Source organism: Cherax quadricarinatus, chromosome 88 (genome assembly GCF_038502225.1).
Source record: "Cherax quadricarinatus isolate ZL_2023a chromosome 88, ASM3850222v1, whole genome shotgun sequence".
In the NCBI taxonomy this organism is placed as follows: Eukaryota; Metazoa; Arthropoda; class Malacostraca; order Decapoda; family Parastacidae; genus Cherax; species Cherax quadricarinatus.
The window spans coordinates 13,200,296-13,212,999 of record NC_091379.1 but is presented as its reverse complement, the minus strand read 5'-3'; the positions used below and the strand labels follow the sequence as shown (position 1 = coordinate 13,212,999).

The 12,704-nt window shown below is 36.4% G+C and overlaps 1 protein-coding gene across 4 annotated transcripts in view; it reads right to left on the bottom strand.

Annotated features, from left to right (window-relative positions):
• The window catches only part of LOC128698470 (NFX1-type zinc finger-containing protein 1-like), a 412,092-nt gene that overhangs the window by 71,316 nt on the left and 328,072 nt on the right, over positions 1 to 12,704 (bottom strand). For all 4 annotated transcript variants that reach the window (XM_070103988.1, XM_070103990.1, XM_070103989.1 and 1 more), the window contains exon 10: positions 10,179 to 10,284. In XM_070103988.1, coding sequence (XP_069960089.1) covers positions 10,179 to 10,284 — 106 coding nt within the window. The remainder of the gene's footprint in view (positions 1 to 10,178; positions 10,285 to 12,704) is intronic.

The window sequence follows — 12,704 nt, the reverse complement described above, 5'->3', positions numbered from 1 at the left end:
AACCAGCCTACCACCACAGTTTGTTAGCATTTCAGCAGAGGAAGAAATGATATGATAAGTCCTTGTATGAATTATATACAGATTTAAAAGTGTTGACTGTGAATTTTAACTTTGGGGGTCAATTTGACCCCAGAGTGAGGGACCAGTTATTTATGGCAGTGTGGATGAAGTTTATTTTCCTAACTTAGTTGCAGAAAATTTGGATTTGCAAAGTATGCAATCTGCTAAAATATTTGACAAACTTTTGAACTTGGAACAGGCATTTGTTAGAGATCAGAACACTGTTCCTGAGGTGCAAGTGATTAATGCTATGACATGTAAACATTGTGGGTTCAAGCATAGTAGTAGTACTTGTAGGTTTAAAGATTTTTCCTGTAATAAGTGTCATAAGAAAGGTCACTTGAGAAGTGTGTGTAGAGAGAAATCATCAAAAATGTCTCCTAAGGTTGTATCAAAATCGTGTATAGACAAAAAGGAGACAGTAATGAAACAGCAGTCACCAAAATGTACTAGAACAAAGACAGTTAAGATGCTTGATGGAGAAAATAGTTCAGCAGATGAGGAAGTGATGAGTTTATATGCTGTAGTGTAGAGGATAAAGTGTTTTCCGTGAAGGCAGACCAATATGGGTATATTATTAACAATAAAACGATGCCTTTTGAGATTGACAAAGGGGCATCCATCTTGACATTATCCAAAAACTGGGTAGAGGCAGTAAAAGGGCACATTAAACCATGTTCCAGGAAGGTAACTACATATGATAATTGGAAAATAAACCTTTAGGGAAAGGTTGTTTTGCCCATAAGCTATAATAATTTAGAGGTATCACAAGTGTTTTATGTTGTGAAGCCACACAACAGTAACTTGTGTGGAAAAAAATCTAATGAAAAAGGTAGGAATTTACCTTGCTGGTTTTGATGAATCTACCAAAATTAACAAACTGGAGAGTGTTGAAGAAATGTTAGATAATTTTAGAGTAGATGACTCAAGAAATCGTAATGACACGATTGCAAACAAACCATACCCCCGGCCAGGATTGAACCCGCGGTCATAGTCTCAAAACTCCAGCCCGTCGCGACGGGCTGGAGTTTTGAGACTCTATGACCGCGGGTTCAATCCCGGCCGGGGGTATGGTTTAGAGTAGATTCTAGTAAACCTATCTCCAGCATTGTGGCCACAATTCATGTGAAAAGTAATGCTGTCCCTAAGTTTGTGAAAGCGAGGCTAATACCATTCTTTCACAAAGAAATGACTGAGGAAGAATTAGAAAAATTAGTGCAGAAAGCATTATTGTACAAGTATTAAAGGCTGACTAAGTCTATGAGTCTGCTTGGAGGTTTTAAACATGTAAATCAACAAATTAATTGTGAAAGAGATCCTTTATCCAGGATTGAGAAATTATTGTCTGTAGTGGGTAAAGGCAAAATGTTTACAAAATTAGATTTAAAGGATGCTTATTTACAGATACCTGTAGATGAGAGGAGCCAACAATTTTTAGTAATTAATACCCACATGGCATTTTCCAAAAATTCATTTCCCAATTGTTTGTTAAATTGGAAGGAGTAGCATCCTATTTGGATATCATAATATGTGGTGCCACAGAAGCTGAGCATGATGATAGACTCAGGCAGGTGTTGAGTATTTTACAAGAGCATAATGTAGTACTGAATAAACATAAGTCAGTGTTGAAAACCAGTTATACTGAGTATCTGGGGTATGGAATTTCAGGGGAAGGTATTAAACCTTCTTCTAAGAAGGTTGAGGCTCTTGTGAATTTACCTTCACCTGAGTCCATAGGAGAAGTTCAGTCCTTTGTGGGGATGGTGACATATTATTGTAAATTCATTAGAAGTTTTTCTATAATTTTGGCACCATTGTATGATTTGAGTGGTCTTTAGTGGAAGAGGAGGCTGTTCAATGGATTAAAAAACAATTAGAGGGTTCAGCTTTGTTGACTAATTTTACAGGAGAGCATCCATTAATAATTGAAGTTGATGCTTCCTCTGTAGGTGTTGCATGTGTGATAATTCAGTAAGTAAATGGCCATGAAAAACCTGTATAGTTTGCTAGTAAGAAACTTTCTCCAGCAGAACAGAATTATTCTCAACTTGATAAAGAAGGTCTAGCTTTACTGTATGATGTTAAGAAATTCAGATATTTTTTGCTAGGGAGAAAGTTTGTTGCTCACACAGATCATAAACCATTCCTAGGTTTATTTGGAAAAGAAAAACATATTGTAGCAAGTATAAATGCCAGAATTCAGCATTGGGATCTGATATTAGCTAAGTATGATTATGAATTGTTATTCAAGACTGGCAAGGAAAATGTTATTTCAGATGCATTTAGTAGATTACCTATTTAAGATCATAGCTTAGAGTCAGGTACACCTACAGAATACGTAAGATTAGTCAGGTACACCTGCGGAATATGTAAGATTAGTGGAGTCTCTAGACTTACAAAATATCTCATTTGACAAAATCAAAGAGGAAACTGGGATAGATGCTCTATTATCCCAAGTACACCTACCATCCGACTTACGATCTGCTCGACTTACGACCACTCGACTTAAGACCGTGTTTTTCATGCCAAATTTCTGGGAAATAAACAACTATTTGTGTTGTACACAGTGTTTATCCTAAACCTTACAGTATAAAATACAGTACTAACAACATAAAAAGTAAAGTAAAACATGAAATACCAAAATAAAACAATAAAATAAAGTCATTACAAAAATGTTTTTTTGATATTCAGTAGTAAAGTTCGACTTACGACCATTTTGACTTATGACCGGTTTCTCGGAACCGAACTCGGTCGTAAGTCGGATGATAGGTGTAGTAAATAATGTTAACCCTTTCAGGGTCCAGAGGCCAAATTTCAGAGTGTGCACCAGGGTTCAAGAATTTAAAAAAAAAAATTTTGTTATTTTTTCTTATGAAATGGTAGAGAATCTTTTTCTGAAGATCATAAAACAAAAAGTACAAAATTTTATGGAAAATTGACGAAATTATGCCCTCGCAAATTTTGATGTGTCGGCGATATTTACGCATCGGCGATTCTGCCGACTTTGACTCCCATTTTAGGCCAATTACAATATTCCAGTCAACCAAATTCTTAGCTATTTCACTAGTATTACTTTTATTCTATTGATTGAGCACAAGAAATCACCAAGTCAACTGTTTCAACCACAAAATAAAGTGATTGGAAATTGGTAATTTGGCCAATTTAATGCAAAGTTCAAAATATTCCAATTTCAAAATAGGGTCCAGAATAAACAAGACAGACATTCCTGGCATTAAACTAACATTTCCTCTGTTCATTAGTTACATTTTCAGGCTTTACAAATGAATTCCATTTTGATTTTTTATTCACATAATGAATTTTTATTCAAACCAAAAAATAGAAGATTTACTATTATGCAATACTGTAATAATTATATAAATAATATCACCACATTTGTGAATGTATATTAGACCCACCAGCTGATGTGTATTAGACTTGTGAGGTCATTTGTTTACTCTTGAGCATCGGCAAAAGTTTAATATTTCTGCTACTTTGAGCTCAGTTTCAAGCAATTTCCAGTACTAAAACCAATCAAAATCATCTCTATTTCTGTAGTATATCTTCCATTCTATCAAATGAGACAAAAAAAATTGCAAATACAACTATAAAAAATGTATGAAAAAACACTGCAAAGTCGCTGTTTTAATCAAAAATTACAGTCTCAGCTTTTTCTCTCTCATTATGCACTGTGTGCTGCAGGATTTGTTTTCTCTCATATCTAGGTCCAAATTTACTGCTCACAACTTATCAGAGTGAGCTGAGCTCGTGGCGTAGATCTACGGTTTGGACCCTGAACGTAAGTAAGTAAGTAAGTAAGTAAATTTATTCAGGTATACACAATACAGTTACATAGAATTATCATACATAGCAGCATATGTGTAGAGAACCTAGGATAACCCAAAAAAGTCAGACAGAGTGACTTATTTCCATTGGGGTCCTTTTACCTTATTATTATAATATAAAGGTTATAATATTTTCTTATTATTCTATAATGAAGATAACATCTTATTATCATACTAAAAAGACTATCTACTACACGAGGGTCATTAAGACTATCTACAATACGAGGGTCATTACTAGGGATAAGGTAAAATTTACACGTATTTTAGCTAAAAAATAGAAAATCATTCCCCTCCCTTTCTGTTGCTTCATTCATCAGACACTTTTTGGCAGTCTTCTTGAACTGGTTCAAGCTATGACTGGCCGTGACATTTGTGGGTAGTCTGTTCCATTCCTTTATTGCTGTACAATAAAAGGTGTTTGAAGCCTGGCCACTGACTGTGGGTACTACAAAGTTGTGCTCTCTCCCCCTAGTACTATGATTGCTTTGGTTCCCAACCTTGACAAAATTGACAGCAAGATATTCTGGACACTGTTCGTGAGCCATAGATCTATGGCATGGACCCTGAAAGGGTTAAATATGGGTGGTGTAAGAACAGTGCACGTCTATCTGACTATAATTCAGTCAAATTAGATCTGACCATTCATGATGATGTAATACTGTATAGGAATATAGTAGTAGTGCCTGTAGAATTAAGATGTAAGGTATTTGAGCATTTACATATGGGTCATAATGGTTATTTTTTTTTATTATTATCACACTGGCCGATTCCCATCAAGGCAGGGTGGCCCGAAAAAGAAAAACTTTCACCATCATTCACTCCATCACTGTCTTGCCAGAAGGGTGCTTTACACTAGTTTTTAAACTGCAACATTAACACCCCTCCTTCAGGTCATAATGGTATCAATGCTATTAAAGTATAAGCAAGGAAATGGGTCTGATGGCCAAAGATGGACCAAGATATTGTGGAAATTACAAAGAATGGCCAGATTTATTTTAAGAATTTTAAGTCAATTTCATCTCCTGTCCTATTTTTGCCCAGCACTGGCAAACCATGGTCTAGATTGCATATAGACTAAGCAGGCCCAGTTGAGGGCAAACATTTTTTGGCAATTGTAGATTCTTTTTCAAAATTCTTAGATGTGCAAGTAACTCGTTCCATAACATCAACAGTTACTACTGAGTTACTGAGGAAATCTTTTTGTAATTTTGGGTTACTAGACAGTTGTGTCAGGTAATGCTGCATACTTTGTATCACAAGAGCTGGAAGCCTTCTTTAGTAAGGATAGTACTGAACATGATACTCCAGCCCCAAACCATCCATCATCAAATGGTCTGGCAGAGGAGGCAGTAAGGACATTGAAGGAAGGATTACACACATTTACAAAAGGATCTCTCAATACCATATTATGTAGGTTCTTTTATAACCATAGGAAAACTGCTCATTCCTCCACTAGTAAGACACCAGAAGAAATGACGGTTAATAGGAATGTTAAAGTCCTATTAGTGGCTGTCAAACGTCATGTTAAGGAACACAATTCATTGCCTAACATGCCTCCTGGTGAACTTCAAGGAGAGGCAAAGCAATTTAAAGTTGATGATGCTGTGTATGCCAAAAAAATTTGGGAAAGGTGACCCTTTGGTAGAAGAAAAGATTGTGGAGGTATTAAGGGTCAGGAATTACATTGTTAGAAGTTTTGGTAATATATGGAAAAGGCATATACATCAGCTCATGCCAAGGTTTAGGAGTGGAGAACAAACAATGCTTCCAATAGTACCAGAAGCTGTAAGGAGTGGTTTAGAGGAACTGCCCACAATAGTTAACCCTTTGACTGTTTTGGTCGTATATATACATTTTACAAGGTACCGTGTTTGATGTATATATACTCATAAATTCTAGTGGCTTCAAATCAAGCAGGAGAAAGCTGGTAGGCCCACATGTGAGAGAATGGGTCTGCGTGTTCAGTGTGCACCATATAAAAAAATCCTGGGGCATGCAGTGCATAATGAGAAAAAAAAACTACGACTGTTTTTTTTTAATTAAAATGCCAACTTTGTGGTCCATTTTTGTATAGTATTTATGGTTGTATTCTCGTTTTCTTGGTCTCATTTGATAGAATGAAAAACATATTATAGATCTGATGTGATTTTGATTGGTTTTACTATAAAAAGAACTTTGAAATGGAGCTCAAAGTAGGGAAAATGTTTGATTTTTGCCAATGTTCAAAAGTAAACAAAGGATGTCTTTGTCCAATAAATGTCCAACTAGCCATTCTAATATGCAGTCATGAATGGGTTAACATTATTTGTACAATTATTACAGTATTGCAGTAGTCTGCATAACAGTAAATCTTCTATTTTTGCTTGAATAAAAATTCAAAATAGAAAGCAAGAGTAATATCAGAGGGGCCTGGAGACGTGACTGAAGAACAAAGAAAATGTTATTTTAGAGCCAGGAATGTCTGTATTGTTCATTCTGGACCTTATTTTGACTGTCATATTTTTTATTTTTTGTGAAATTGGCCAAATTGCTAATTTCTGATCATGTTATTGGGTAGTTGAAATCAGTAAATGCACAGTTTCTTGTACTCAATCGATAGAAAAAATGGAGTTCTAAAGAAATAGCTATGAGTTTGGTCAACTGGAACAATGGAATTAGTCGAAAATAGGGCTCAAAGTGGGCGAAATCGCCGATTTGTAAATATCGCTGAGGTCGCTAACTTCACGAGAGCGTAATTCCATCAGTTCTCCCATCAAATTTCATTTTTTGGTGTCATTACAATTGGGAAAAGATTCTCTTATCATTTCATAAGAAAAAATATGTTTTTGTTTTTTAAAATTTGCGACACCAGGAGACACCTCAGGATTGGGGGTTATGACAGTCAAGGGGTTAATAGTGATAATAAATTTAAGGCTCAGGTTACCATGCAGGAAGAACCTTCTGGGAGGTTCGATAAAAAAAACAGCAGTGTGAGAGGAGAGGTTGTACCTCAGGACTTTGACAAGTGTGACCATGTTGTAATAGCACACAAGATGTGTGATAAAGGAATAAAAGGAAAAGATGGTAGATGGATCTATAATTTCCTAACAAATAGAACACAAATAGTAGTAGTCAACAGAGTAAAGTCTGAGGTGGCTATTGCGAAAAGCTCTGTTCCACAAGGCACAGTACTCACTCCCATCTTGTTCCTCATCCTCATATTGGACATAGACAGGGATACAAGCCACAATTCAGTGTCTTCCATTGCAAATGATACCCAAGTTTGCATGACAGTGTCCTTCATTGAAGACACTGCAAGACTCCAGGTGGACATCAACCAAATCTTTAACCCTTTCAGGGTTTCGGACGTACTAGTACGGCTTACGCACTAGTGCCCATGACATACTAGTACTCATAAATTCTAGCGCCTTCAAATCTAGTGAGAGAAAGCTGGTAGGCCTACATATGAAAGAATGGGTCTATGTGGTCAGTGTGCACAGTATAAAAAAAATCCTGCAGCACACAGTGCGTAATGAGAAAAAAAAACTTTGACCGTGTTTTTGGATTGAAACAGAGACTTGGCACTGTATTTTCGTATGGTATTTATTGTTGTATTCTAGTTTTCCTGGTTTCATTGTATAGAATGGAAGACATATTACAGAAATTGAGATGATTTTGACTGGTTTTACAATGAAAAGTACCTTGAAATTGAGCTCAAAGTAGCAGAAATGTTCGATTTTAACCAAAGCTCAAAAGTAAACAAATCATGCTAAGTGTCCAATACACATCAACTGGTGAGTCTAATATTCTTTCACAAGTGTGCCAATATTATTTATACCATTTCTACACTAATGCAGTAGTCTGCATAACAGTAAATCTTATTTTTTTTGTGAGAATAAAAATTCAAAGTGGAAAGCAAAAAAAATGTAAGTGGGGCCTGGGGACATGACTAATGAACAGAGGAAATGTTATTTTAGTGCCAGGAATGTCTTTCTTGTTTATTCTGGACCCTATTTGAAAATTGGCATCTTTTGAAATTTGTGTGAAATTAGCAAAATTGCTAAATTCTGACCACTTTATTGGATAGTTGAAATCGGTAAATTGGTGGTTTCTTGTACTCATTCGATAGAAAAAATGAAATTTTAGTGGAATAGTTATGATTTTTGTGAACTAGTACATTGGAATTGGCCAAAAATATGGCTCAAAGTGGGCAAAATCGCCGATGCCACTAACTTCGCAAGAGCATAATTCTGTAAGTTTTCCATCAAATTTCATACTTTTGTATTATTATGATTGGGAAAAGATTCTCTATCTTTTCATAAGAAAAAAATATTTTTTTTTTTTTTTAAATTTGAGGGACCCTGAGAATAAGTCTCTGAGAGGGCCTGTGGACCCTGAAAGGGTTAAATGGGTCACAAAAAACAATATGACGTTCAATGATGATAAATTTAAATTACTCAGATATGGAAAGCATGAGGAAATTTAAACTTCATCGGAGTATAAAACAAATTCCAACCACACAATAGAGCGAAAAACTAATGTCAAAGACCTAGGAGTGATCATGTCAGAAGATCTCACCTTCAAAGACCATAACATTGTATCAATCACATCTGCTAGAAAAATGACAGGATGAATAATGAGAACCTTCAAAACCTGGGATGCCAAGCCCATGATGACACTCTTCAGGTCGCTTGTTCTATCTAGGCTGGAATATTGCTGCACACTAACACCACCTTTCAAGGCAGAGAGAAATTTCTGACCTAGAAAATGTATAGAGAACCTTCATGGCACACATAACTGTGATGAAACACCTCAATTACTGGGACCGCTTGAAGTTCCTCAACCTGAACGCCCTAGAATGCAGGCAGGAAAGATATGTACATGATTACAGTGGACCCCCGCATAACGATTACCTCCGAATGCGACCAATTATGCAAGTGTATTTATGTAAGTGCGTTTGTACATGTATGTTTGGGGGTCTGAAATGGACTAATCTACTTCACAATATTTCTTATGGGAACAAATCCGGTCAGTACTGGCACCTGAACATATTTCTGGAGTGAAAAAATATCGTTAACCGGGGTTCCACTGTACATACACTTAGAAAATCCTAGAGGGATTAGTACCAAACTTGCACACGAAAATCACTCCCTATGAAAGCAAAAGACTTGGCAGACAATGCAACATCCCCCCAATGAAAATCAGGGGTGCCACTAGCACGATAAGAGACAACACAATAAGTGTCAGGGGCCCAAGACTGTTCAACTGCCTCCCAGCATACATAAGAGGGATTACCAATAGACCCCTGGCTGACTTCAAGAAGGCACTGACTGGACAGGCACCTAAAGTCAGTACCTGACCAGCCAGGCTGTGGTTCGTACATTGGGTTGCATGCGGCCAACATTAACAGCCTGGCTGGTCAGGCCCTGATCCACCATGAGGCCTGATCACGGACTGGGCCATGGGGGCGTTGACCCCTGGAACTCCCTCCAGGTATACTCCAGTTTGGATAATGAGCTAATCTTCATATGGTAACCATTCCACCTGTTGTGACGATATAAGGTAATTTAGAAAAGGAGGAATGTAAGGTGTTGGGAGCAGTGAGAGGATTAAATACTTTGTGTGTTATGTTCATTCTTTTATAGTGGGGTTGTTGTCGAGCCGGGCCATTAAGAGTACATTAGTTATTGTTACTCTGGCTTTCATTAACCTACAACCATAACAGTATGATAGTACATAAAGTTATAATTCTGGGAGCAGAGAAGTTGAGATTGTTTAGTTATTAGAAAGGCTGGAGGAAGATAGGTTGACTAAGTGCATGAATCTGGGTTGGACTGATGATGAAGTGGTATTTCACCTAGGAAGGTGTGACGGATTCAAGTGATAAAGGTTTTATGACAACAGTTAAATGAATCTCACATTCCAGAGGCAAAATATTATTGTTCTGGCCAATTAAACTGTTATGTCCACACACTTCTAGCAAGATAGTTATATAATGATCAATGGATATGAGCATCTTTCTTTGGGCTATCTTACTTTTTTTTTTTGGTAATGGCCAGGGTGGCAATACAGTGGACCCCCGGTTTACAATCAGCTCCCAATGCGACCAATTATGTAAGTGTATTTATGTAAGTGCGTTTGTATGTGTATGTTTGGGGGTCTGAAATGGACTAATCTAATTCACAGTATTCTTTATGGGAACAAATTCGGTCAGTACTGGCGCCTGAACATACTTCTGGAATGAAACAATATCGTAAACCGGGGGTCCACTGTACTGTATGAATTTTACCCACATACCCGACATGGTACCAGTCGAGCTCCACACTTGTTAAAAGGTTGATGAGGACACTGCTTGTAAGTCTTCCTGCATGGGGGACACTGTGTTGCACATAATTCCTGACACCTGAAATACAATGAAAAAAATATTTAAGAAAAATCTTAAAAGTACACAAATTAGAATTAAAAAAAAAAAAACACTCAACTTCAGAAAAGGGTAAAGGGTGAAAATGTTTCAAAATGAAGTTGGAATAACTTCTTGTGAGAGTATAACATATCTTCTTTTTTCCATTGCACTGGCTGTATCCCACCGAGGCAGGGTGGCCCAAAAAGAAAAATATAAGTTTCTTTTTAAATTTAGTAATGTATACAGGAGAGGGGGTTAAGTGGCACCCTCTGTAATTAGTACTTTACTACATGTAAACCACACAATAACCAAATTCTGTAAACTCAGCATTGTAACCCTTATAGAAAATAAACTTTGAATAACATGTATCTGTGCAAATTTGGGTATTGCTGTTTATTAGGTTTAATTATTAAAAAAAAGTTGACTGTTTCCATACCAAAGAACTACTTTTCATTGTAAAGGGTAATAATTACTATTTTATTTATCGTTATACGTAATACTATTGTACAATATTGTAAAATGTATTACAATTGTGACATTAAGGGAAGTGTGCAGTTACTGCTGCATCTGATATACTATTTGCTTAACCCGTAAACGGTCCAAGCAGATCTACGTTCACATGTGTAGTGCTACAAAAGTAGATCTAGTTTTTTATACATATTTTCAAATACAACAAAAAAAAAGCAGATCAAACTTTTTTACACATTTTCAAATGTAGAAAAACAAAAAGATCTAATTTTTTTACATACTTTCAAATGTTGAAAAAACGTATATATACGTTTGGACCGTTTACGGGTTAATAAACAGTGATCATGGATATGTTCTGGCAAGCTGCCAGTTGCATCTGTCCACACATATTTCCCCCCTTCATTTGTTCAAAACTTGGAGAAGGTAATCTATCATGGAACATACCAGAACCGAGTTAATTAGTCTTACATATGCAAACTTTTTTATACAGATAATTTTGGGCTGAGAATTAGAGAAGCAGATGTCAATACCTTCCCCCATTTGATCAGGCCTGCAGTTATGAATGGCTGTGTACCCAAGTAGAGTAAAGATGTCTGTTACGTCAGGTTTAAATTAGGCATTAGTAAGTACAGGTTGGCCATCATTAATACAGCAATCAGTAATCCGGCTCCATCAGTAATACGGCACTAATTTTGGCTAGCATAATTTCAAATTTCAGAGGTCTCCACACCAACCTGCCGCTACTGTTTGGTGGCGCTAATTGTTGCGCAAGTCATTCCAATTTCTTTTTCTCCATTTGTTATAACTTGCTCACTTTTAGCCCTAGCCATGGTTCCAATGAATAAAAGAAATGCTTCTCACTGTGTAAAGCACATGCACTATATATCGTCCATAAAAGAAAAAGTGGCATTGAAGCCACTGTCAGTCACCGTGAACTTAGCTCACTCAGATAAGCTGTGACCAGTAAATCTGGGCCTACATGAAAGAATAGGTCTGTGTGGTAAGTGTGTACTATATAAAAAAATTCTGCAGCACACAGTGCACAATGAGAAAAAAACTGCGGCCATGTTTATGATGTAAACCCGACTTTGCAATGCATTTTTGTATAATTTGTATGGTTATACTATTCTCATTTTTTTGGTCTCGTTTGATAGAACGGAAAATATGTTACAGAAATAGATATAATTTTAATTGGGTTCATGCCAGAAAGTACCTTAACCCTTCGACTGTCGCGGCCGTATATATACGTCTTACGAGGTACCGTGTTTGACGTATATATACTCATAAATTCTAGCAGCTTCAAATCAAGCAGGAGAAAGTTGGTAGGCCCACATGTCAGAGAATGGGTCTGTGTGATCAGTGTGCACCATATAAAAAAAATCCTGGAGCATGCAGTGCATAATGAGAAAAAAAAAACTCTGACAGTTTTTTTTTTAATTAAAATGCCGACTTTGTGGTCTATTTTCGTATAGTATTTATGGTTGTATTCTCGTTTTCTTGGTCTCATTTGATAGAATGGAAAACATATTATAGAAACAGAGGTGATTTTGATTGATTTTACTATAAAAAGAGCCTAGAAATGGAGCTCAAAGTAGGGGAAATGTTTGATTTTTGCCAATGTTCAAAAGTAAAAAAATGATGCCATTGTCCAATAAATGTCCAACTAGCCATTCTAATATGCAGTCATGAATGGGTTGATGTTATTTATACAATTATTACAGTATTGCAGTAGTCTGCATAATAGTAAGTCTTCTATTTTTTGTTTGAATAAAAATTCAAAATAGAAAGCAAGAGTAATATCAGAGGGGCCTGGAGACATGGCTGATGAGCAAAGAAAATGTTATTTAAGAGCCAGGTATGTCTGCATTGTTCATTCTGGACCTTATTTTGAAATTGTCATATTTTTTAGTTTTCGTGAAATTGGCCAAATTGCAGATTTCTGACCACATTAC